We start from the raw sequence: 27,118 nt of genomic DNA, 5'->3' as shown, positions 1-27,118 counted from the left end.
AGAATTTAAAACTAGTTGTAAATAAATAAATAAACACACACACACACAGAACAAAAATATAAAATGCAACCATTTCAAGATTTGACTGCGTTACAGTTCATATAAGTCAATCAGTCAATTTAAATGAGTTCATTAGGCCCTAACCTATGGATTTCACATGACTGGGCAGGAGCGCAGCAAAGGGTAGGCCTGGGAGAGCATAGGCCCACCCACTGGGGTTTCATCAGCTGTCCGGGTGGCTGGTGAAGGAGCTAGATGTGGAGGTCCTGGGCTGGCGTGGTTACACGTGGTCTGCTGTTGTGAGGCCGGTTGGACGCACTGCCAAATTCTCTAAAATGTTGTTGGAGGCAGCTTATGGTTACATTCAATTATCTGGCAACAGCTCTGGTGGACATTCCTGCAGTCAGCATGCCAATTGCACGCTCCCTCAAAACTGTGGCATTGTGCTGTGTGACAAAACTGCACATTTGAGTGGTCTTTTGTCCCCAGCACAAGGTGCACCTGTGTAATGATCATGCTGTTTAATCAGCCCTTGATATGCCACACCAGTCAGGTGGATGGATTATCTTGGCAAAGGACAAATGCTCACTAACAGGGATGCAAACAAATTTTTGCACAACACTTTAGAGAAATAAGTTTTTGTGCGTCTGGAAAATATCTGGGATCTGTTATTTCAGCTGATGAAACATGGCACCAACACTTTACATGTTGCGTTTATATATTTCTGTTCAGTGTATATATATATATATWWTTTTTTTAAAACTTTATTTAACTATGCAAGTCAGTTAAGAACAAATTCTTATTTACAATGACTGCCTATCCCGAACCAACCCGGACAACGCTGGGCCAATTGTGCGCCGCCCTATGGGACTCCCAATCACGACCGGATGTGATACAGCCTGGATAGAGATACATACACACACCCACCCACGCCCTTTTCTATTATTTTACTTAGTATTATTATTTGTATTATTGTTTCACTCACTTCTCTGACCTGCATTGTTGGAGCATAAGAATTTCGCTGTACCCTGCAATTACAGCGACCCTGTGCATGTGACTCAAACTGATTTGATTTGCCTTTGCTCACAATAATTAGGCCCTTTTTAATGGAGGGTAAGGAAGCCAATATATAGTTTGATAATTTGGGTGAACTAACACTAAGGAGAACTAGTGCAAAAGTGACAGGGAAAGTCTACCTACAGTAGAAATACATCTGAGAATATCATAGGGTGGCATAAATGCGATATTATTGGTTGTGGTTGAAATGCTAAAAACTGGGGCAGCTCCATGAAACAGACACTCTGAATCAGTCCAATGCCAACAACATGGCTGAGTGAAAATGAAAACATGCAAGAATCAGCAAGCTAGTTAATTGCATGCAGGATTGATTTGTCCACATGTTAGTCACACAGAGATAAACACGGTTCTTGGAAATCTACAGTTAATTTGTAAAGTATTCAGACCCATTGACTTTTTCCACATTTTGTTCCAGCCTAATTCTGAAATGGATTAAATTGTTTTCCCTCATCAATCTACACACAATACCCCATAATGACAAAGCAAAAACAGATTACAATTTTTGGCAAATTTATTTACAAAAATGAAATATCACATTTCCATAAGTATTCAGACCCTTTACTCAGTACTTTGTTGAAGCACCGTTGGCAGTGATTACAGCCTACAATCTTGGCACACCTGCTTTTGGGGAGTTTCTCCCATTCTTCTTGCAGATCCTCGCAAGCTCTGTCAGGTTGGATGGGGAGCGTCACTGCACAGCTATTTCCAGGTCTCTCCAGAGATGTTCGATCGGGTTCAAGTCCGGACTCTAGCTGGGCCACTCAAGGACATTCAGTGACTTATCCTGAAGCCACTCCTATATTGTCTTGGCTGTGTGCTTAGGGTTGTTGTCCAGTTGGAAGGTGAACCTTCAACACAGTCTGAAGTTCTGAGCGCTCTGGAGCAGGTTTTCATCAAGGATCTCTCTGTACTTTGCTCCGTTCATCTTTCCCAACTAGTCTCAGAGTCCCTGCCGCTTAAAAACATCCCCACAGCATGATGCTGCCACCACCATCTCTCACCATCGGGATGGTGCCAGGTTTCCACCAGACGTGACGCTTGGCATTCAGGCCAAAGAGTTCAATATTGGTTTCATCAGAACAGAGAATCTTGTTTCTCATGGTCTGAGTCCTTTAGGTGCCTTTTGGCAAACTCCAAGCGGGCTGTCATGTGCCTTTTACTGAGGAGTGGCTTCCGTCTGGCCACTCTACCATAAACGCCTGATTGGTGGAGTGCTGCAGAGATGGTTGTCCTTCTGGAAGGTTCTCCCATCTCGACAGAGGAACTGTGGCGCTCTGTCAGAGTGACCATCGGGTTGTTGGTTATCACCCGAACCAAGGGCCTTCTGCACCGCTTGCTCAGTTTGGCTAGGCGGCCAGCTCTAGGAAGAGTCTTGGTGGTTCTAAACTACTTCCATTTAACAATGATGGAGGCCACTGTGTTCTTGGGGAGCTGCAATGCTGCAGACATTTTTTGGTACCATCCCCCAGATCGGTGCATCGACACAATCCTGTCTCGGAGCTCTACTGACAATTCCTTCAACCTCATGGCTTGGTTTTTTCTCTGATATGCACTGTCAACTGTGGGACCTTATATAGACAGGTGTGTGCCTTTCCAAATCATGTCCAGTCAATTGAATTTACCACAGGTGGACTCCAATCAAGTTGTAGTAACATCTCAAGGATGATCAATGGAAACAGGATGCAACTCAATTTCGAGTTCCATAGCAAAGGGTCTGAATACTTACGGAAATAAGGTATTTCTGTTTTTTCACTTCGTTGTTATGGGGTATTGTGTGTAGATGGATTAAATAAAAAATTTCCTCATCAATTTTAGAATAAGGCTGTAACGTAACAAAATGTGGTCTGAATACTTTTAGAATTCACTGTATGTAACTCAAGAAAACAGGGGACAGGTAAACACTGCTTTTGTGAAGAGTTTTAAAGAGGCTCATGTCACCGCCTTCCACCGGTGTCCCAATGCGGTAGTCCGGTCCTGCCAAGTACGACAATATTTGGATCACTTCTGTCAAGCCTTCCAAAGTGTGCTACATTATGGGGATAAAATTGTCCGATTTGCACCTACATGACAACTGCATAAACTTTACAAAAACCACGAGATAAAGGTAATTTTGACTGCAGTCAACTGCAAGTTTCTGCAGTTGCTCTTCACCAACTTCATCCTGCAGCCATAGATTGCATTGTGGGAGGCTCTATTGTCAACCAATAATTAGGGTGTTTTTGTTTGACACACAGAAACGTGACCAAACAGGAACGAACTTTGCCAAGATTCATGTACACCAGTGGTCACCAACCTTTGAGTCAAGATCATTTTCTCAGTCAAAATGCAAGTCAAGATGTACCACTCAGATTATATATATATATTTTTTTAAACATGACTTAAAAAKTTTAACATTAACGTAATAAAAACAGTTCTATAAAGATTTTGATTTGTGCAGTAGGCCTAATACATTATCACAGCATATTGGCTATATACCTGGCCTGCCAATATTGTTCTTCTCAGATCATATAATATTTCAAAACTCGAGCTTTGATAAATTAGATCAGGTGTAGCACTCGCAAGGCACAGCTGAGCATAAATTTAAATAATTTGCTGTTTTATTTTACTGGATTAATGGTACCTGCATCTGTCATGGTGCTTTCAAGGCAACTGGGAACAAGGACAAATCATGACGTCAGTGATCTTCAGGTCGTGAAGTCGGAATTCTAGAAAGATGCCCGAGTTTCCGACTTGGAATTCCGAGTTGGATGACCGTTCAAAATGATTTTTCCCTGTCAAATGTCGGAAGTATGAGGTTTCCAGTTGAACACAGCATTAGTCTCAGCCTCTCACGGTCACATTGTTCTAAAGAGACTTACACGGTTATCAAAACGTCACGCCAGGGTAAGCCTACATGAAACACAGGCCTTATTTTAAGTGTTTCTAAAAAATTTAATAAAAATTATTGGAACCATTTCCCTGTTTGACCGCTAGGTTTTATGGGTTTTATGACTTATACCGTGGTACTCTATGCCTACCTGGTGTGCAGGGCTTCTGAATCAAGTACACCTTCCACCAACAGCGCAACACGAAAAAAAAGAGCAAGCCTGTATCGTTGGCTTTTCTACAGAAATGTTTGGTGGTCAACTAGGAACGTTTTTATTTAATTATTTCACCTTTATTTAACCAGGTAGGCCAGGTGAGAACAAGTTCTCATTGACAACTGCGACCTGGCCAAGATAAAGCAAAGCAGTGCGACAAAAACAACAACACAGAGTTACACATGGGTGTATTGTCTTGAAGATCGACCGGTTGGTGACCACTGATGTTATACAGTGGATATGTACAAATGAATGTGATATTTGAGTTTCTCTCTCGCCAACTGATAGTACATTGTACACACAGTTATGAACTCTGCCCCCAATAGTGTATGACAAGCAGTGGAGAGATAAGGTGGAAAGAGAATGATGAATGACAAACTCACTTGTCCAGAACAAAGTAGAGGTCAAAGCTCCCGAAGCAGGATGATCCAGTCTCCCCCCTGTCCTGGTTGTGCCCAGCGTTACCAGCTGTCAGCACCACCAGCACACTCACAACACCAAGCAGCACTGGTAACCAGGAGCCTCTGCACCCATATAAAGACATTATTCCAGTTTGGAGGAGCCTATTTCACATAAGAGGAAGAATAAAACCACTTGGAAAAAGGGTGGAGAAAAACCTTTCCTTTGTACAAAAAAAACAATTCCTTATTTCTCTATATTGATCCAGTATTCTTCAGTATTGAAAATAAGTTATCTGAAAGGGTGCAGTGGAGGCAGAGAATGCACTGATGCTATGAATCTAGTCCATCTCAACAGAGTCAGGAAGCTCTAATAACTGGGTAAGAGACAAGCAAGCACAGGCTACATGCACTAAGTCACACAGCAGTAAACTCCAGGTCTTCCTTTGTCCTACTTCCCAAAAGTAAGAAAATAGCTACAAAGTAAGTGCATTCCAGGCAGCTCCACAGAAAACGATGTAATTGTGTCTAACTTACAGTCCCTTTCCAAAACTCTGACTTTCTTTTTCCTTTTTTTCACGTGGTTGAAGAGGGAATTAAAACAAGTGAGAAAGACAAACTCCACTTCTACTGCCATCTACTGGTTACAATCGGTGGTGACAATGTTCTAAATCAGGAGCTTATCTGGGGCCTCATTTATCAACCATTATCAACCATGCGTACATACAATTCTCACTGAATTCTGGCATATGTGGAGATTATAAGATTTGCGTGCGCAACAAATTATTGAGATTTATCAAACTGTCGCAACATATACGCATATTTTCATTAATAAATCAGAGCCATACTATATTTGTGCGTTACAATTACAACCCCGCCTGTAAAACGCCCTCCATTATTCCTTTATGGTAAGAAAAAAATAATAATACGTAATTTTCTGTATGATTTGGAGATGTTGGAACTGGACCATGACAGTTTCTAAAGCCAGTGGCAAATTTGATCACATGTATTTAAACCTAATTTTTATATTTTGAAGTAACGTTTTCAAAATAAAATGCAGTAACTGGGAAACATTGTAACAGTCCTGAACTACTTTGTTGTTATTTATCTCCTGTAGGCCTTGCTGCTGCTGGCGAGGGCACACTCCTCAACCACCTTTAGTGTCTCTGTCGTTCTTCCTCAGCCCTATTTTGTTGGGTATTAACACAAGAATGAGGGTGTGACAAGCTGGTTTGCATGCCTGGAAGTCCATGTGTTTCCCTCTGACTGGACTTGTGTTGGGTCTGGATTAAATGTTTTCCCCATGCCAGCTGCTCGTTCTTTGGTTTGTGGGGTGTCCGTTTGGCCCATTGCTGCAGTTTGGGTGGGTCATGAGGAATGTCCAGGCACACAGGAGGTTCAGTGAGGGCACACTGCTTCTTCTCTTCACCCTTGGCTGGCTGAAGCACAGGTCTGGTGGTGCCTGTGTCGAGGCCCTTGATACCAGCAGAGGAGTGGTGGTTCTGCCCGGTGTCAAGGGTGAGGCCCGTGGTGCTGGCAGCAGGGTGGTGGTTTTGCCCAGTGTTGTGGGTGAGGCCCTTGGCGTTGGCAGCAGGGTGGTTGTTCTGCCCAGTTTCGAGGACGGAGAACTCTGAGCAGGCAGCAGGGTGATGGCCCTGCCCAGTGTCAGGGACCATGGTGCCAGCAGAGGTGTGGTGGCTCTGCCCGGTGTTGAGGGCTGAGACCTTGGAGCTGGCAGCAGGGTGATGGCCCTTCAGATGACTGTTAGCTAGCTAACTGAACTAAGTTACTGTACTGCAACATTAGCTGGCTATAAACTGTACTGCTGTAGCGCCATAGACTTTTAATATGTGGATGGCGTGGGAAGAAGCTCCAAAAATCACCTTCTCTCTTCAGGATGTTTATTGTAGATAAACAGTAACTAAGGTGTTATAACTTAACTCCAGTTCAGATCACACATAGGTGTACATATCAGGGCCATACATCATAACTGAGCAACCAACAGAAAAACACTTAACCTAATTTACAATATCATGACAATTGGAACATACAGGTGTCAATCATGTAGGGATCAAAGTAGGCGTGATATACTGCTTCTGTGGCACAACAATYTTTTCCATAACCAAAAATATTGTGTTTTCAGCTGTTTCAAGCTGGTGTACAAAACCTAAAGTAAAAGACGCAAAAAACGGAACGGGAAACATAGAAATAGCACACATAGAACCAGGGGCGAAAATCTGATATCAACCTTGGAGGGGACYATTACATTAAATTTTCTCAAGAGCAATTCCTGAGGGGGACACCAAAAGTAGTGCTGTAACACATAGCATACGTTGTTATATGTTAAATGTATATTGAGGAACCATAATTCCTACAACTGGATAATTGATAGGTACAGTAGTTAACTGAAGGGTTTTCCCAACTTGTTCAAATGTTTAAATCATTATAATTCTACTACTAATAATAGTTATAGCAGTGCTCCTTACCAGTCCAGTATGTATGCAGGTATTCGTACTTACAACCAGCAATATCAAGAAAGGTCAGTAGGTGACAATGGTACTGTACACTGTATGGGTGTAGTTTTCATAAATACAATAACATGGTGTGATCACATCTAACGAATCTCCATTGAGAACCATCACAAAGTTGGTCTCCGTATTGAATTGACCTTTTATTTGACTTTTTCTGATACATTTATATAGTCATTAAATATGTGCACCTGCCTGAGTCTAATACAATATCTTTGCAAGAACAAAAAGCTTAAAATAAGTACAGTTCTAAAAGCAAAATAACTACTTCAATGAAAAACCCAAATAAATCAAACAAAATATCCTTCAGTCAGTGTCTCAACTCTTCAAACAGCAGCTATGGACAAGTATGTCGCACAAAGTATGCAATTTTAAATAAAATAACATGAAATAAATAATTTGTAAGTGTACTGAAAACTACTAAACAAAAGAACAAATATCAATTACACCAGGGTCTCAAACAGGGTCCATGGACTAATTGCAAGGGGTCCGTGAAATAAAAAAGTGTAATGAATGTAGTCAGTACCACAAGGTTTCCAGTAAGTTTACATATAATATAGAGGGGGTGGAGGTCCCTGAGGACCGCTCTAAACCTTGCCTGCCTTGCCTCAAAATATGCAGGGGTTCCAGTACCCCAAAAAGGTTGAGAACCACTGCTATACACACTACTGAACAAAAGAACCGAGCATATGTTTGCGGGTTTCCTAACAACACATCAGTTGCCACTTCGCAATGCCCTCGCCTGTTGTCTCCGACACCCTGTATAGCCCAATAAACTCCTTGTGAGGACATGGTCATGGTCAACATAACGCAGACAGACATTCTCCTGTTCAGCACCAGAGACATCTTGAGTACCATCAACAATTAATGAAAATTGTACAATCGGAAGAGACCTAATCTCAGCTGCAATGCCTCGAATGATATTGGCCATGATGTTCAGAATTTCATTCTGTGCTTTGGGCCTGTGTACATTGTGGTACGCTCTGTTAACCACTTCAGTAAAATGGGATCATCCTCTTCTGCCCTAAGTTTCAAAATCTGGTATAAATTCCCACTGTCTCCGTGTGGCCTCTAAAGGCTTGTCCCTGTCTACTACATGCCGCACCGAACTAACAATTTTCATCAAGCAATGCCTTGCGTCATCCTGCTGTTTACCCCACGCGCTGGATAACTGGACACTGATTGGATTTAGCTGGTGTGCTGTTACAATTACAAAGTGGCGGTGGGTTTGGCAGTTTTGATGTGCTGTGAATTTTTCAATGGCTTTTCTCCAGTTCCTAAATCCTGCACTAATGAAGGCAGCATCTGCTCTTTGGCCAAAAGATGGCTGTCTTGAAAACCCTTGGCTACAGTGAAAACACAACACTTTTTATTGATGGATTATAATGTAGCCAGGGGAAATCGCGAAACCATCTCTCTTGAAACGTCAACACTCTGTTGGCAAGAGTTTGCGTTCTATAATTGTGGGTGTGGCTGATATGGTTTTGTGCCATCACTGTGGTAACTGGACAATGCTGTGCCACTGTCCCCTATACTGGTGCTGCTGGCAACAAGGGTGACACTTGGTCCTGCCGTGGCTGTGACACTGTCCTCTGAAGTCTCTCTCCCTGGCTCTTTCCCTTTCACCACCCTAACTGACTCACAGTCTGTCTCCTAAGAAATAAATAGGTGTTTGCCGTACTCCTAACTACCGGTACCCAAAACTACACAATTAATCACAACAGCAATACATTGCCGTAAACAAATCTTAGTTTAGCACCAGTTTAAGTTGAGAGTGGGGGTATCCATGGCATTTTCCAATTATGTCCCTATTTTACAAGTCAAAAAAATTGAGAACCTTTCATAATGTTGCCAAACAAAGACTCAACAAACTTACCTGAGACTCCCTGTCTCTGCCAATCTGTCCCTGCATATCTGTCCCCAGCTCTGCTGTCTGTGTGCCATCTGTTGCCTGCTCTGCCTAATGACATCATTGTGAAACATTTCCATTAGCATTTCACTTCTTTCTTATGAACATTTTATCAACTAGTCTTTGAGATTAGGCTACTAAGAGTTCTTACTATGCGTTTTGGTGTACTGACAAATACTCTGATGTCCGTCTTCTTACTTTTTTCTGCCATTTTTCTACCTGGCTGGCTGGCCTAGCTGCACACACACACATTTACACACACATGCTGCAACCTTTTGTAATTTTAATAGTTTGTTTCATATTGGCTGGCTTCCAACAATAGCTGAATTTGTAAAGCAAGCGAGCACCAATTCCGTTTCTGTGTGTTTGCTATAATCTTTGCTACCTGGTTAAATAAAGGTGAAATAAAAAACATAAAAAGTTCACTGCGACAATTTATCTTTTGCAACGAGACCATTATATATATTTAAGACAATGGTAGAAGAGAGTGTAGTTCTGTTCTGTTCAGTTTGGACTTCAGTTTATCGCTAACCTTATCACAGGGACGTCGAAGCACTACAGCTGCATGCTGATCTTGGAATAAATTGACGATAGCAAAGATTCCATCTTTGACGACGCCACATAAATGGTAGGTACTAGCTAGCTTGATAGTTAATGTTTGCTTTAGTTTGCGCGCTAGCTCTGCAAATTCAGCTAGTGTGTGAACCCTGCCAAATAAAATAAATAAATAACATTGCTATGGACCTGCTATGGATTGACTGGATTAACCTCACGTCAGTTACGTACATATCCCTTTCGGACAGTAGATACGAACCCTCTATTACTTTGCCAGCTAAAGAACTGGCAGTGGATCAAACCATTGTGAGGCAAAGGGCGGGGGGGGTCGCAATCTTTTGAAACTTAAAAACGCGCTATTAAGTGTCTATAATCAGCACAGGTGCTTTCATTGCGTATTATTAATATTATTGAAATTACATAGTTATGTTTACAGTGATATATTGGGGGGGACAAATCATATTTTCCCAAGATGGGGGGGTCGTGTCCCCCCCGTCCCCCCTGGGATTTCCGCCTATGCATAGAACACATCTACAGCTTCTTAGGCTTACTGTCAATGAGAATGGCAGATCTATAACTCATATTTCTGTGTGCATTTAGTGTGGTTGTCCAAAAAGTTACATATTGCAGCTTTAAAACAGCAACATTTTCTCTCAGCCTCATTACAATATGTATAGAATAGTATGAGCTTGGCTATAAAACTGCACATTACCAAATTTATAGAATTGTAGGAAGTCAGCTGTTTCCCCCAAAAAAGGACCTTGCGAAGGACGGGCGAAACTGCGTTACGCCACTACACTGGGCACCATAACATGCACCGTCCTTAAGAAATAGTAATCCAGTCCGTGTTTTGTATATGTGTGCAGAAGTGACTGTGGCGGTGGCTCGCGCCCACGCAAAACAAAAGGAATTCGGCCGTAATACATCAACGAGGCGTAGCTAGTAGCTAACGTCAGTCCTTCACAAATTTGTGACAAAATCTAGACGTAATTTGTTTGTTGAAATTTATATATGACATAATTTGGTGTAAATTATTGTTCGATTGCAAATACGTAATGTTATCAATGGCAGTAGCATGAAAAGGTGAGTAGCCGATGCTACTAGCGCGTGCTAGGTTTAATGCTACGTTACCATGTTGGCTAGCTAACGTAATGTTCGCCTTGTTAATATTTGCTACATTAATACACGTTGTAAATCCCTGTATAGTTATCAGTTACACCTTCTGTTAGCCATGCTCTAACGTTTGTTTAATGAATATATCGTGTTGTTGCTAACTAGCGTTAGCCGTCTAGCTAAGACATGTAGTTAGCCAACTAGTCATGTCAACAACGCAGAGCTTGCGTACCGCCGTGTATTTTACGATCAACATTAGGGGAACGTCTCTCAAGAAGCTATGTACTGTAGCTCGCTAAAGAAATGACGTTACGTGTAACTAGTTAGTCAACGTCACTTGACTAAGCTGACGTTACAAAATGGATAAGAATGGTGCTTGTACTAACCAGCTGTGGGCTAAAGAGGGGTACAAATTACATGTGATGTCACATGATGATGTTTGAATATGATAGTGGTATTGATCACAGTTCTTCCTTGTTCAGGCTTGGATTGAAAGCAGAACTCTGTCTCAGAGCTGTAGGGCCCTTGGGGCCCCAGTAGAGGATGCACCGTGGTGTGGACAAGGACTTCCAGACTTCAGCGCGAAGGATGGGTACATCCTTGCTGTTCCAGTTGTCTGTCCATGAGCGTGAACTGGACTTGGTGTTCCTGGACCACAGCTATGCTAAGCCATGGAATGCCCACCCGGACGCCAGCAGTGCCCGGCCCACGCGCATGCTGTTCGTCACACCCCGTCGGCAACCTGATGCCGTTCCGTGAGTTTCAACCCTCATTATCCTCACCGATGACTCATTGCCCAAACAATTTTAACATTGAAAACCTGTCTGTCTCAGAACAAATGTCATTTTGTAGCAGTAGCTTTATCACGACAATAATAAAGTTACAGCTTAAACTGGATGACAGCATTTACTGAAGTATGTTTGTGTTCTTTTGCAGGGAATCAGACCTGTCAATAGATGTGGAATCTGTCACGCCTACACCTATTCCACTCTATGACAATCAGAAAGCACGCAGTGTTATGAAGGAGTGTGAGCGACATGTTTTATTTGCTCGCACAGTTGCAGAGGGTCCCCCACCCCCTGACGACTGGGAGGAACACATCAACAAGTGAGTGGCCTCCACCCGACCTCCCTTTGAATAACCCTATTGAGGTTTAAAAATATATCTATGTTCCGTAAGGACTTATGTGTTGCAGATGCCTTGTTTGCTCAGCTCTTGTATACACCGTCTTTGTCTCAATCTCCATTTCAAATGGTGATAATCGTCAGACTTCATTACTGATATACACTGCTTGTATTACAGGGCAGGATGGTCGGTCATTCAAAACAAGTTGTTTAATAAGGTGCTGAAGGCTCTGCAAGCTGAAAGACTGGCCCGGCTGGCCAATGAAAACGTGAGTTCATATGCACCAACTAAATGCTTTTGTATGTGGTGCTAATTCAGTTTCAATGACAATCAAAGTTCCTGTCCCTCTAGTCTTACCACCCCTTCCCCTGACTCATAGGCCTCCAATGAGCCAGTATTGCGCAGGATTGCTGTGGACAAGTGTGCCCGAAAGGTGCGCCATGCACTGGCCAGTGTCAACTGGGACACCAAATTGACCCAGTGGCTACACAGCACCCTGATAGAATCCCTCAGTCTGGCCATGCTGGCCGCTTACCTAGATGTACTGCAGACACTCAAGAGCAAGGTACTCCTTTCCGTCTGTCTCTTTCTCTCTCAAAATGTGTTTACACATTATATAACAATGCATGTCACAACATCAAATAGAGGGATACATTCTATAACTGTGACAATCATCAAATAAAGCTTTTTTATACCGCACATTTCAGACATAGAATTCAACACAATGTGCTTAACAGGAATAAACAATGAAAATGAATACTGAAATATTTACTACACAACAAACATAAGAGGATTAAAAACTAAAGAATAACAATCAAAACTGAACGATTTTAAGATCTCTTTTWAAAATGTCCACAGTTTCGGCCCCCCTCAGGTTTTCTGGCAGGCTATTCCAGAGGCTGGGGTCATAATAACTAAAGGCTGCCTCTCGGTCCTAGGCTTTGGGATAGTTAAAAGGCCTGTGCTAGAGGACCTGAGGGACCTACTGGCTAAATGACTTAAAAGCCTGTCTGACATGTATTGGAGTGCACAATTGTGGATTGATTTTAAAAACGAATAGAAGAAACTTATAATTCATTCTGAAACTCAAAGGCACCCGGTGCAGAGACCTTAAAACCGGTGTAATGTAATGTCTGATCTTGGTCATTACCCGTGCTGCAGCATTCTGCATGTTTTGCAGTTGACCAATGGCTTTCTTGGGTAGACCAGAAAGGAGATCAGTACACTAGTCAAGCCTGCTTGTAATGAAAGCATGGATGAGTCTCAGTATCAGCCTGAGCGAGGAATGTTCCTCAGGTGGTAAAAAGTTTTTTGGTCACATTCCTGCGTAATTTTAAATTGAATTCAGAATCTAAAATAACACCTACATTTTTTACCTGCTGTTTTATCTTTATTGCCTGTGAATTAAAATGTGCGGCCAGATTCTCTGTGCTTTGGCTCCAACAATAAGTACCTCAGTCTTGTCTTGATTTAGCTGGAAGAAGTTGTTAGCCATCCATGTATTTAAATCATTAATAGTCTAATTTATCCGTGTAGCTAAAATCCTGTGGTGAGACAGATGTAAAGTTGTGTATCGTCTGCGTAGCAGTGAAAATCAATGCTGTGCTTTCTGATAACGCTGCCAACAGGTAACATGTTTAAACTGAACAGTACCGAACCAAAAATCGAACCTTGTGGAACGCCACGTGATATGTATTTTCTCTGAGTTATGTTTACCAAGGGTGAAAAACTCTCGACCGGTTAAGTAGGTCCTAAACCAATTAGAACTAGACCGGTTAGGCCAACCCACCTCTCCAGAAGGACATCATGGTCAACAGTGTCGAATGCAACATATAAATCCAAGAGTACAAGGACAAGAGAGCTGTTGGGCATCTGCGTTGGGTCATTTACCACTTTAACTAAGGCTGTCTCTATGCTGTGGTAGGCCCGAAAACCAGATTGGAATTTTGCAAAAAATACAGTTTGCACTTGAAAAACTAATTTAGCTGTTTGTAAACCAATTTCTCCAGAATTTTGCTAAAGAATGGAAGGTTGGAGATTGGCTGACAATTGCTAAGCGCTGAAGAATCTAGATTACTTTTCTTCAGAAGGGGTTTGTTTCACCATAGCAGTTTTTACTGCAGTGGGGAAAGTGCCTGTGAACAGGGAGTGATTTTCAATAGCTTACACTTCTTTAGATATGCAATTAAAATCTGTTTTGAAGGTGGTGGGGATAGGATCTAGAAGTCTTAAGTTGTGATATCACTTTCCTGAGCATGGCTGTGTCATCCAGGGAAAGTAAATCCATAGTGCCTTTGCGTGGTAGGCTAGGGCACATATCATCAAAACTCTCATCAGGTCTTGCTTGATTGATACCCAGCCTAATGTTTATCTTATCTCTGAAATATGCCGCAAACTCATCACAGTTAGATGTGGAGGGAAGTTCATATAGGTTTGCGGGGGTAGGATTTATCAGGCCATTAATGGTCAAGAAGAGCACTTTCGAATTATTCTGATTATTGGTGATCAAGTTAGAAAAATGTGCCTGTCTGGCAAGTTGCTTTCTCAGAATGTCATAATGGACCTGCAACTTTGACTTCATCCACTTCTGTTTTTCCTTTCTGTAATTTCTTAAATGTATTAGTTTCTTCACTCATCCAAGGGGTTCTCCATTAGAATGTTGGCTTTTTCAACTTTACTGGAGCTATGGCATCAATGGTTGTCCTTTTATTTGCTATTAAAATGATCAACTAAATCATTACGAGGGAGGCAGAATCGGTGATGGAGTATTGTTCACTCAGTTAAAATCTGTAGCAACTTCAGAGGTAAGATGGTGTTTCTTAATAATGTGTTCAGTATTACCATGTGCTATGGGCAAAAAGGTAGTAAGAAATACATAGTGGTGATCAGATAAAGCAGCAACAACAATAGTGGATATGTCAATAGAAAGCCCCTTGGTAATAATCAGGTCCAGAGTATGGCCAGGATGACTCAACATCTGTCTGTGCAGTTGCCCTCGCTGATTGACAGGATGCTGCTGACTTCATCAGTGAAGACTGGAGCGGCCGGTGCAGAGGCCCTCTCTCTGCTACTGAAGAGGCCCTGGGACCCAGCCGTGGGCGTTCTGTCTCACAACAAACCGGTAGGTCTCTACTGCTAATCCCTGTCTGTGGTTCTGGGAGCAATCAGAATTCACTGCAGTCAGAATGAAAAAGACAATGGAAACAAGCTCACATTCCTAATGGTAGTAGGGATGAAATTGATAGTTGTGGCAGGAAGTGCTTAGTAGTTTAATCTTTATACTGTTTTACAGTGCATTGCAAAAGTATTCATTCCCCTTGGCATTTTTCAATTTTTTTTGCATTAAAAACTCTAATTTAAATGGATTTTTATTTGGATTTCATGTAATGGACATACACAAAATAGTCCAAATTGGTGAAGTGAAATGAAAAAAAATGAAAAAAACGGAAAAGTGGTGGGTGCATATGTATTCACCCCCTTTAAATATGATCTGGTGCAACCAATTACCTTCAGAAGTCACATCATTAGTTAAATAAAGTCCACCTGTGTGCAATCTAAGTGTCACATGATCTCAGTGTATATATACACCTGTTCTGAAACACCACTAAGCAAGTGGCGGCACCGTGAAGACCAAGGAGCTCGCCAAACAGGTCAGGTACAAAGTTGTGGAGAAGTACAGATCATGGTTGGTTTATAAAAAAATATCCAAAACTTTGAACATCCCACTGAGCACCGTTAAATCCATTATTAAAAAATTGAAAGAATATGGCACCACAACAAACCTGCCAAGAGAGTGCAGCCCACCAAAACTCACGCACCAGGCAAGGAGGGCATTAATCAGAGAGGCAACAAAGAGACAAAYGATAACCCTGAAGGACTGCAAAGCTCCACAGTGGAGATTGGAGTATCTGTCCATAGAACAACATTAAGCCATACACTCCACAGAGCTGGGCTTTACGGAAGAGTGGCCAGAAAAAAACATTACTTAATGAAAAATAATAAGCAAACACGTTTGGTGTTCGCCWYAAGGCATGTCAGATGAGACTAAAATTGAGCTTTTTGGCCATCAAGGAAAATGCTATGTCTGGCGCAAACCCAACACCTCTCATCTCCACGAGAACACCATCCCCACAGTGAAGCATGGTGGTGGCAGCATCATGCTGTGGGGATGTTTTTAATCGGCAGGGTCTGGGGAACTGGTCAGAATTGAAGGAATGATGGATGGCTCTAAATTGAGGGAAACCTGTCTGTCTTCCAGAGATTTGAGACTGGGACAGCAGTTCACCTTCCAGCAGGACAATGACCATAAACAGTTAAATGTCTTGGAATTGCCTAGTCAAAGCCCAGACCTCAATCCATTTGAGAATCTGTGGTATGACTTAAAGATTGCTGTACAACAGCGGGACCCATCCAACTCGATGGAGCTGGAGCACTTTTGCCTTGAAGAATGGGCAGAAATCCCAGTGGCTAGATGTGCCAAGCTTATAGAGACATACCCCAAGAGACTTGCAGCTGTAATTGCTGCAAAAGGTGTCTCTACAAAGTATTGACTTTGGGCGGGTGAATAGTTATGCACTCTCTAGTTAATTTTTTTTGTCTTATTTCTTATTTGTTTCACAATAAAAACATTTGCATCTTCAAAGTGGTAGGCATGTTGTGTAAATCAAATGATACAACCCCTCAATCTTTTTTAATTCCAGGTTGTAAGGCAACAAAATAGGAAAAATGCCAAGGGGTGAATACTTTTGGAGGCCACTGTAGTTCCATCACACAAGTTCTGTTTTTTTTTTTTGTTGTTATTTCATGTTTGTTTCACAATAAAAAATACTTTGCATCTTCAAAGTGGTAGGCATGTTGTGTAAATCAAATGATACAAACCTCCCCCCAAAAATCTATTTTAATTCCAGGTTGTAAGGCAAAAAATGTTGAAACATTCCAAGGGGGGGTGAATACTTTCGCACGCCACTGTATATGCCTAACTTTGACCATTAAAACATTTATGTTCCAGAAACTTACCTCAAACATCAAATCACTCCCTCATCCTTGTTGTGCAGTATGGGGCCCCTGAAAAAATACATGAAAAAAGGCACACACAAAAAATACATCCTTTCAGAAACAGCAAATATATCAGTATAGTGATGCAGGTCTTTGTCATTCAGAACCTTATCCGCAACTTTATATTCCATTTTGTGTGACTCAAGCTGTTTCTCCAACGCTGCTGTGCAGGCCGGGTGTGTCCGTATAGTATACGGTACATCTAAAGACCTGCATCACTATAGTGAGAGTGTTTCTAAGATGCGTATTTGGGTGTTTTTGGAGCATTTGTTCATGTTTTTTTTCAGGGCCCCATACTACAAAACAAGGATAAGGAACTGATTTGCTATTTGGGGTATGTTTCTCAATAACAAGTGAAATCACAAAGGTGTCTATGACCCTTCTATAACATTCCATTTACTTAAAAAAAAATTATTTGGTCATTAAACTCAATTCTACTTTAATGTTTCTGGATTGACTTGGGATCCTCTGATTGCATTTCCTATTGATGTGATAATGACTGGATACCTATTTCTATTTTGTATTGCAGAGCAAGCTTCCTGGCTCCCCACTCATCTTAATTGCACCATCAGGACCCACCAATCCTGCTCTTTCTACCTCGCGCCGAATGAGATTTTGGCAGTCACAGCTCTCCTGCTTGGGAAAGGTTTGTATCTATTCATTCTCAAGTGTGATTGTGCATCACTGCGTTTTATACACACCCAATAGGTATAAACCAACATGTTTGTCTCAGGTAATCCCGGTAAATACCCACGTAAACAGTGGAGCCAATGTGGGCATCACTCAGTGTCTGGAGCACATGTTGGGCACCGTCAGGGCCAAAGTCATGGAGGTAAGGCTGTTGTATGAACCTGAAGTTGTGTAGCCAAATATCTGTTCCTAATGGACTAGGTCAGCGGTATTCAAACTTTTTCAGCAGGATCTCCAACTGTACATTTCAACAAATACACTTAAATTCATTGATCTTTCATCTCTTAAGAAAATGAAAAGAAACCAATAAATATATTTACTCATTACAATTATATCTCAAATCATCTTTCTGGAAAACATTTCTATATTGTCCCATACAATAATCGGCATTCTTATTTTTTTCCCGCAACCCCAGTGCAGTACCCCCATCTTTGAATACCACTGGACTAGATTGTTGCTGCAATTTCAGATGGTTCTTTGAAAGTTATGTGCTAGACTGTCTATTTGTCTCTTTATTTGCCCTTTAATGTATTTATGAACCAGGTCCACAGTCACTTCCCTCACAAACCCATTATCCTGGTTGGCTGGAATGTGGGAGCGCTCATCGCCTGTCATGTAAGGCTGCTATGACTGCTGTCTCTTTCTACTACATGGCATCAACATTTTCTGAGAGTGTTCTCTGTGATGCTCAGAAAGTTATACAGTGCCTTCAGAAACGATTCACACCTCTTGACGTTTTTCATATTTTTGTTACAAAGTGTGTTTTAAGAGGGATTTAATTGTTGATGGGTTTTTTTGTTAAAAGAAAATATGAAAAATTAAACACTAATACTGTATCTTGATTAGATAAATATTCAACCCCCTGAGTCAAAACAATTATAATCACCTATGGCAGTGATAACAGCTGTGAGTCTTTCTGGGTACGTCTCTAAGAGCTTTCCAAACCTGGATTATGCATCATTTACCTATGTATTATTTTCTAAATTCTTCAGTCTCTGTCAAATTGGTTGTTGATCATTGCTAGACAACAATTTCCAGGTCTTCCCATAGATTTTCAAGCCTTAAGTCAAAACTGTAACTCGGCAGTTCAGGAACATTCACCGTCTTCCTGGTAAGAAACCCCAGTGTAGATTTGGCCTTGTGTGTTAGGTTATTTTCCTGCTTCATTTCCCAGTGTCTGGTGGAAAGCTGACTGAACCAGGTTTTCCTCTAGGATTTGGCCTCTGCTTAGCTCCATTCAGTTTCTTTTTTTTATGATGAAAAACTCCCAAGTTCTTAATGATTACAAGCATACCCATGATGCAGCCACCACTGTGCTTTAAAATATCGAGATTAGTACTCTATTGTGTTCTATTGGATTTACTTTAACATAGCCCCTTATTATTCATAACAAAAAGGGAATTATTATTATTTTGCAGCTGCAGCATTTTTTGCAGCATTACTTTAGTGTGTTGTTGCAAACAGGATGCATGTTTTGAAYTATTTGTTCTGTACAGGCTTCCTTTTCACTCTTGACAGTTAGGTTAGTATTGTAGAGTAACTACAATGTTGTTGATCCATCCTCAGTTTTCTCCTTTCACAGCCATTAAACTAACTGTTTTTAAGTCACCAATGGCCTCATGGTGAAATCCCTGAGGGGTTTCCTTCCTCTCCGGAAACTGAGTTAGGAAGGACGCCTGTATCTTTGTAGTGACTTGGTGTATTGATTCACCATCCAAAGTGTCATTAACACCATGCTCAAAAGGATATTCAGTCTGCTTTTWATTTTTTTTTTWTTTTTTTTTACCTGTCTACCAGTAGGTGCCCTTTACAAGTTATTGGAAAAACTCCCTGGTCTTTGTGGTTAAATCCATGTTTGAAATTCACTCTTCGACAGAGGGACCTTACAGATAATTGAATGTGTGGGATACAGAGATGCGGTAGTCATTAAAAAAGCATGTTAAACACTATTATTGCACACAGAATGAGTCCATTCAACGTGTGACTTGTTAAGCAAATGTTTACCCCTGAAATTATTTAGGCTTACCTTAACAGCGGGGTTGAGTACTTATTCACTCAAGACATTCCAGCTTTTAATTTTTAATTTGTAAAATAATTCAAAAAACATAWTTCCACTTTGACATTTATTGGTTATTGTGTGTTTGCCAGTGACACAAATCAGGCTTTAACACAACAAAATGTGGAAAGTCAAGGTGTGAATACTTTCTGAACTTCTGGTGGAAAACAATCCTTGTGGAATCTGAGCTCTGAACTGTGTTGTAATTGGTGGATGTGACGTTGGTGCACTGCACATATTGACGTGGTTGTCCTCCCAGGTCTCTCTCATGGAATACCTGACTGCTGTGGTATGTCTTGGCTTTCCACTGCTAACCATCAATGGACCAAGAGGGGTAAGGAAATGTGCTCAAATGTTTCTTGCATTGTGGAGACATTTAGATATGATGCTTCGACTTACACAGTCTTACACAGATCAACATAATTTTGTCACATGTCTCTGGATCTTAGCTGTGTATTGACTGTTTTTGTATTGTTGACTGGCAGGATGTGGATGACCCCTTGCTGGACATGAAGACACCAGTGCTGTTTGTGGTTGGTCAGAATGCTCTGCAGTGTGGCACAGAGGCCATGGAGGAGTTCCGAGAGAAACTCCGAGCCGACAACAGCATGGTGGTGGTGGGGGGAGCCGACGACAACCTCAGGTGGGTTTACTCTAGGACTGGGAATTGCCATACGAAATTATCACGATACTTCGGTACCCATACGATATGTAATTCAATTGTATATGAATCACGATTCTTTGTTTTGCAATTCCATGTTCCAAACATTTTGCTCACTATATGTATTTTTAAGATGGCAAGGTAGCAGCAGTTGAAAGCATTCAGTCACTGAATGTTTTCTTGTGAAGACAAAAGGCCTGAAGTTTTCACTGCTCGCTGTAATTTTCTGCAGGGCTATTAAATTGAAGAATTTGAGTGCATCAGAGTTTGTTTCTCATTCCTAATGAAATGGTTTTCTTCATCAGAATCAACTCCACAAAGATGAAATCAGAGGGACTGACACAGACCATGGTGGATCGCTGCATTCAGGTTGGTCCATGTCGCTCTTGTCCTGTAAAGAAGCCATAGTGTTTTTATTCAAACAAATTTAGGTGAAGATTCTATGAAAACGTCAAAGGATTTTAAGGATTTAACCCTAGCCATCAAACTCCTCACATGGAGTGTCAATGAAATGCTTTTCATGCAGATATATGTCTGTCTCTCCTGTGTAGGATGAGATAGCAGACTTCCTGTCGGGGGTGCTGACGCGGGCGGAGAGCCACGGCCACGGCTCAGGAGAGCTGAGGGACCTTGACACGGAGAAGAAGAAGAAGCCTAGACGGGAGCTACCCTTTGACCTGGAAAGGGGCCGCCCCTCCTCCCCTGCCCTCAGAGTACCCATATCCCCCTCAGGCTCCGAGGTATGTCCTGCATCAGCTCAGGCACGCTCCTGAAGACTTGCAAGGAAATGCTAGGAATAATATATACATTGCTGATCATTTGATTGGCTATGTTTTTATGGTTGTGTTCTCAGGACCTGTCCAGTGTGTGCAGTAGTCCCACCTCCAGCCCCAAGCCAAAGACGTCGGGACTGTCCCCAGCACAGAAGTCCAGTCTGATCACTGCCACACAACTCCTCAAGACCCATATGCAGCGGTCTGGGACTGTGCTCACACACAAGCAGGCACAAGGTTTGTGTGCCAACTAGCATGTACGAAAACAGACGCAGACACACACACCACAGCTCTCACATTTGACACATTTGTTTGTATGCGCTTGTTTTYATGGGTCATTTAACTCTCTTGCCAATGAGTTTTTCAATAGCTCGGTGTGCTTGGGAAGATGTGAATGCAATATTGAATGGTGAAAATGGTTTACTTGGACACAAATCTTGTTAGGGCAGTCACAACATCAGAAGGGCACAATGGAACATGACTATCTTTTCATCCCTTCTCTACTCCCTTTCGACTATCTTTCCACCTTTCTTTTCAATTAATTTCAGCCCAGTTTGCTGCTTTTATGAAACAAAACATGCTTGTGAGGAAAAATCTTCCTCCTGGCACTCCCTCCTGTGTCTTTGGTAAGTATGTCTTTCTCCTTTCTTTTCTCTTCCTTTCTGTCTGCCATCTCACTCTTACTGCCAGATTATTGATGTATGTTGTTAACAGGGTCATATAACAATTTGACCCCCCKCAATTTAACAAAAAGTGAGCATACACTGAACAAAATATAAATGCAACAATTTCAAAGATTTTACTGAGTTACAGTCCATATAAGGAAATCGGTCAATTGAAATGAATTAATTAGGTCCTAATCAATGGATTTCACATGACTGGGAATACAGATATGCTGTTGGTCACAGATGCCTTAAATAAAAAGGATAGGGGCGTAGATCTCAAAACCAGTCAGTATTTGGTGTTACCATTTGCCTAATGCAGCTTGACACATCTCTTTCGCATAGAGTTGATCAGGCTGTTGATTGTGGCCTGTGGAATGTTGTCCCACTCCTCTTTAATGCCTGTGCGAAGTTGCTGGATATTGGCGGGAACAGGAATACGCTGTCATACACATCGATCCAGAGCATCCCAAACATGCTCAATGGGTGACATGTCTGAGAATACAGGCCATGGAAGAACTTCGACATTATCAGCTTCCAGGAATTGTGTACAGGTCTGGGCTGACGTGGTTACACATGGTCTGTGGTTGTGAGGCCAATTGGACATACTACCAAATTATCTAAAATGGAGGTGGCTTATTAAATTCTCTGCCAACAGTTCTGGTGGACATTCCTGTAGTCAGCATTCCAATCGTGCACACTCAAAACATCTGTGGCATTGTGTTGTGTGACAACTGCACATTTTAGAGTGGCCTTTTATTGTCTCCAGCACAAAGTGCCTCTGTAATGGTCATGCTGTTTAATCAGCTTCTTGATATGCRACATCTGTCAGGTGGATGGGTTATCTCGGCAAAGGAGAAATGCTAACCGGGATGTAAATTTGTCACATTTCAGATAAGTTTTTTTTGTGCGCCTGGAACATTTCTGGGATATTTTATTTCAGCTCATTAAACACTTTACATGTTGTGTTTTATATTTTTGTTCAGTATATTCCATTATACTTTAACAAGTGAATTTGTGATCAGGGTTGGAATGGCCTGGTCTGTTTATCCCAGTCAGTGATGTGTCTGTGTTTCAGTTCCTGTATCCAGTGAGCAGACCGAGGGCCTGGAGAGAGACGAGCTGCGGGCCCATCTGAAGAGAAGGCAGACTCCCAGTCCCACTCCCAGCAAAGCCTCCAAGAGAGCCAAGATTAAGGTGACCATTCTGCATGGAGAGACAGCAGGGGGCGCTGTCAGCTCTACAGCACAGGAAGGTAACTGGCTCAGATTTAACTATGAGCAGTTTTCTGAACCTTTAAGTGAATGATCCAGTAAAGAGAAATTGGAAGTTGTTGCCAAATGAATTGAAATATGTGTGGGGCTTATCTGAATGTTTATCATATATTTTCTTATTTCCACCATTTCTAAAGTCAATAGAAACCATTTTCAATGTTATAGTGTGGTGTTGTCTGATCAGATGTGGCTTATTTTCAAAATTGTCTGTTCTAATGCAGGGGGTCCTTCTGGAAAGCCCCTGGCTGTGACTGTTGGACAGACTGTGTCTGGAGCCAAGGAACTCTCTGGACTCCTCACATCCCAGCGGTAGGCCTGACACACGCACGCACACACAATGATCTCCAACTCCCCAGACAATCTCCTGTTGGGCAGCTCTGTGTGCAGCAAARGGATTGAGTTTTGGACTCTGGTTGGAAGTTGTTGAATAGGGAAAAAACTATGGGGTGGGTAGCTACCACAGCTCTGGTTATGTGTGTTGCTGCAGGTCTGGTAGTCTGACAGAGGTGTCTAGTGCCCTGAGCTCGGGGTCCAGCACTTTCCACAACCTGCAGAGTTGCATGGTGTCAGGGTCCTCCTCACCAGTCCAGGCGCAAGCTCCTGCTTCTGCCCAAGGTATCTCCTACCTGCCTGCACGACTGTCCTAACTCGGCACAGCAGCGGATCTCAAAGATGACTAGATCTCTAGACTCTAGACACTGAATATTTTCACTGATTTGTTAGTTGTAATGCAGAGGAACAGCAAATCCATCACACATTTAAAAAGACGAGAGTTCTGTTTTATGTCCTGATTTTGAGCACTTCATGAGAACAACCGATCTGAGCAAACAATGTTATTGATTACTTGTAGCGTTACTTCTGCATTATCTATGGCAGCTTAACCGTTGGACTTTTCTACCAGAGGTTGTTTTGTCGATTGGACGAATATGGGTGGATCTCAACTGTCGTCAGTAGTTGTGTTGTTGAGCCTTCGGTATTGACTGTGTGTAAATGTGAGCAGTGCTGATTCATTCTCGCTGTGTTTGTGTGCAGCACCTTCCGCCAGCAGCCTCCTCCAAGGCCTAAGTTTCAGTCTTCAGGAGATCGTGACCAAATCCCCTAGCCTGCCCACCACCACAGCTAGCATGGGCAGCATTCAGGTACACCCTGGACTGTTCTCATGAACCTGCAAAAAGTCTACTCAGTATTGTGAGTTTGTGTCTGTGTGCTGACTCATTGTCTGACTGACTCCACCTCTCCTCTCCCCCCAGGCCTCTGGTGGGAAGCCCCAGGGTCAGGTCCTTAGCTCCATAGGTACTGGCAGCAGCACTCTGCTCCGGGCAGTGCCTGTGGTCTCCACTGGAGGGCTGTCCAAGACCACTGCCATCCACCAGCTACTCACCAATGGTGGGCTGGCCAAGCTGGCGAGCAGCCTCCCCAGTCTGGCACACATCTCCACCCAGAGTGCCGGTACGTCCCGAACTGCCAAACCACGGCGGCCACGCTGAATGCCCGGGTTCTCCTTAACCCCTTGATTTTCGGAAAAGCTAGAATAGCAGGACGGGCCCTATCGCCAGGTCACCTTGGCCACACTACAGATAGCTGACTGAGATGGTGGACAGCATGATCAATAATGTGTATGCAGATAGTCATCCATGAGGATCCTAGGTGTGGTCAGTATCAGGAAAGCCAGACTTGCAGCCATGAAACATCAAAGTGTACAGATTTGTATCGTAAGGGATGATGTGTTTTTGTACTAATGTTCATGTTTGGAAGAGCCATAAGGAAAACATCAATGAATACATGATCCAGGTGGATGTGACATTGGAATTAGCAGTTTGATGAAGTCATGTTTTAATACATATTGTTTATGTATTAGTCTACACATGTCAAATGTAAATGTTCAAAATGCTTACATGAGAATCTTTGAATATGTTCATGTTTGCCCGTAGTTTCCTTGATACATGGAACTCATTGATACAAAATTGTTGTCACGATAATTGTGAATCAAGAGGGCCAAAAACAAATGGACATTCTTGCATTTTGGCGTTTTGAATATCGCCTAAATGTCACATGACAACTGACGATGTCAATGGCCCTGTTCAGACTGCATTTGTTCACCAGATCTGTCCACTCGGTAGATGCCTTTTTATGTTTGTTTCATTTTGATTGCTTGTTCTTCATGTTACATTTTGTAAATCCATTAATTAAATCACCTGCAACAAGCAAGCAGCCGCCATGATTCCAGATGCACGCAAGGACCCACGGACTCACTGGACTTTGTAGAGAGGAAAGAGTATGAGGAGAAGTAGCAATAATATTCACATCCGGCATACCACCTGTTTCTATCATTGCAATAAAGACTGGAAAATAACCCATGTTTTCATTCCTCTTTTTTTGATCGAGAAATGGGTGTTGCTGTTGCGATATCCAAGTTGTCCGCTCCTTTCCCAGGATTGCTGTTGTCTTTGATAGCTTATTTTTTTGTWATTCTGTACAAAGTTCAAACCTGGATTAATAATAATTTACGCTAAGAGTAAAACGGTACTCGTCTCTCTCTAGTCTACATCTCCTGACATGGACTATTCTTACCATTTGAGAAAAGCAAGCCAGACATGACAATACAGGCAAAATGCAAAAGAAGCCCTTGGGCACGGAGTTGTATTTTAAGAACTATTTAATTTGATTTAGAGATGTTATTTTTTTTTCCTCATTGGATTAGCACACACTGCTGGACACCCGCTATTCAGGAATTTCAGTTGGAATGTCTGCTTTGCTGTGTCTGAGGGAAAATGCTGTCTGAACTAGGCTTGACACCCAGTTCTAGTATACATATCTGAYTAGATGTGTAACCCATACCATCACTTTGTTGGCAGCAGGGCTCAGAGCCCCCACCATTATAACTGTGATGCTGCGAGGACAGCCCAGCAGAATGACTACGCTGGGCCAGGCTGAGAGGCCACTGATGCTGTCCAAACCACCTGATATGAAGGTGGGTCTCACGAGCAGCAATATGTTAACTTCTCCATCACATTTTCTAAAATTAAGATTTGTTTTCAAATCAAAATACTCTATTGCAGTGATGAACCCAAAGACCGCACGCATCATGCCAGATGTGATACTGTCATCCTGGAGGAGTGGCTGGACTGGCTATGACCCGACTCCATAGTAAAGGAGTGTAGCCATGTACCCCCTGCTCTTATGTCTATTCTCTCCCCAATGCAACAGATGAACACTTGGCGAAGGGTTCCTTCCCCATGGTGTGAGTTGACTTGTGTAGTGGACCAGTCTCCATGCTGCAGGAAACTTCATCAGCCCAACAGCCATATATATGTATGGTCACACTCATTTCAGTTAAGAGTTGAAGATGGTATAAAATATTGAAAGTATTTTATTTTTGTCACAAGATCTCAGTTGACACTTTTGTAACCCTCAGCATCATTGAATAGGATATCTCTGACTTACAGGCAATGGATAATGTAACAGCCATATGATAGTTGTATATGTGTAGAGGGGAGAAATATTGTAATTGTTGTTACCTGTTATGTTATTTTCTTGACCATTTGATCTTTAAATTAAGCCTGTCTTTTGAGAGCATTACAACAGTTTTTTTTCTATATGCTTTGCTCTGTAACTTTGTTTGGCTTCCGTTAGGTCAATGGATTTCTAATTTGACCATCATTATGCTAGGTGGAATTTTACAGCTAATATTGTTTCATGTTTAATTAAAGCCTTTTGGCCTGGCAAGATGTTTCAAAAGCCGAACCATGGAATTGATTTCTCAATGTTCAGAAAAAATATTTTCTATGTAGCGTGACAATGATCATGTTTATAAGTAGGTGGACTACTCCTGTGTTGAAAATGTGAATTTACAGATCTACATTTATAAACATTTTACTTTTAAAAGGTACAAAAGTGCGGTTCTCTCTGGGAGTCCTTACCTTTCAGTAATATAATCAAGAGAAAGAAATCCACTTTGTCTTCACTGAACTTTAATTTTCAAAAGGTGTTGGTCTAAATTATATTTATAATGTTATATCCAAAGTTCTGCGGCTGGCGGATTGTAATGATAATGCTTGGCACCATCGTTTGGGGATTTTCATGTAAGTTTGAATAGCTCAATTGGATTTTAGTGAAGAATTGAACAAGCATATCATCTCCAAACCTTATTCCAATTCAGAAT

General features: G+C 41.9%; 2 protein-coding genes and 1 long non-coding RNA gene across 7 annotated transcripts in view; 1 reads left to right on the top strand and 2 right to left on the bottom strand.

The window, feature by feature from the left end:
* LOC111958259 (anthrax toxin receptor 1) overlaps positions 1–5,108 on the bottom strand; it is a 43,633-nt gene extending 38,525 nt beyond the window's left edge. The window contains exon 1 of the mRNA XM_023979495.2: positions 4,541–5,108. Within this exon, the coding sequence (XP_023835263.1) occupies positions 4,541–4,701 (161 nt within the window). The 5' untranslated portion in view covers positions 4,702–5,108. The remainder of the gene's footprint in view (positions 1–4,540) is intronic.
* Positions 5,109–8,845: 3,737 nt separating this feature from the next.
* Positions 8,846–9,785, bottom strand: LOC139023572 (uncharacterized). Its single transcript, XR_011474710.1, has 3 exons — positions 9,737–9,785; positions 9,144–9,228; positions 8,846–9,043 (listed from the first exon to the last, which is right to left on the bottom strand). It is a non-coding gene; the product is annotated as an uncharacterized lncRNA (long non-coding RNA).
* A 658-nt stretch (positions 9,786–10,443) lies between these two features.
* LOC111957481 (KAT8 regulatory NSL complex subunit 3) lies at positions 10,444–26,404 on the top strand. Of its 5 annotated transcripts, none has more exons than XM_023978312.2 (22): positions 10,444–10,630; positions 11,143–11,415; positions 11,597–11,767; positions 11,963–12,053; positions 12,165–12,350; positions 14,775–14,906; positions 17,370–17,486; positions 17,574–17,672; positions 18,074–18,145; positions 19,846–19,920; positions 20,072–20,229; positions 20,553–20,616; positions 20,799–20,987; positions 21,101–21,257; positions 21,569–21,646; positions 22,761–22,937; positions 23,178–23,265; positions 23,444–23,571; positions 23,989–24,095; positions 24,207–24,405; positions 25,815–25,927; positions 26,016–26,404. In XM_023978312.2, the coding sequence occupies exons 2-22, from the start codon at positions 11,204–11,206 to the stop codon at positions 26,016–26,018; spliced, it is 2,616 nt and encodes an 871-aa protein (XP_023834080.1). In that variant the 5' UTR covers positions 10,444–10,630; positions 11,143–11,203; the 3' UTR covers positions 26,019–26,404. The 5 variants fall into 5 exon arrangements, with proteins under 5 accessions (XP_023834080.1, XP_023834079.1, XP_023834081.1 ...); XM_023978311.2 differs by having other exon boundaries at positions 25,812–25,927; positions 26,016–26,102; XM_023978313.2 differs by lacking the exon at positions 21,569–21,646 and having other exon boundaries at positions 25,812–25,927; positions 26,016–26,102.
* The last annotated feature ends 714 nt before the right edge of the window (positions 26,405–27,118 follow it).

Source organism: Salvelinus sp. IW2-2015, linkage group LG33 (genome assembly GCF_002910315.2).
Source record: "Salvelinus sp. IW2-2015 linkage group LG33, ASM291031v2, whole genome shotgun sequence".
In the NCBI taxonomy this organism is placed as follows: Eukaryota; Metazoa; Chordata; class Actinopteri; order Salmoniformes; family Salmonidae; genus Salvelinus; species Salvelinus sp. IW2-2015.
Note: the sequence above shows the minus strand (reverse complement) of the source record. Positions and strands in the feature narration are given on the sequence as shown.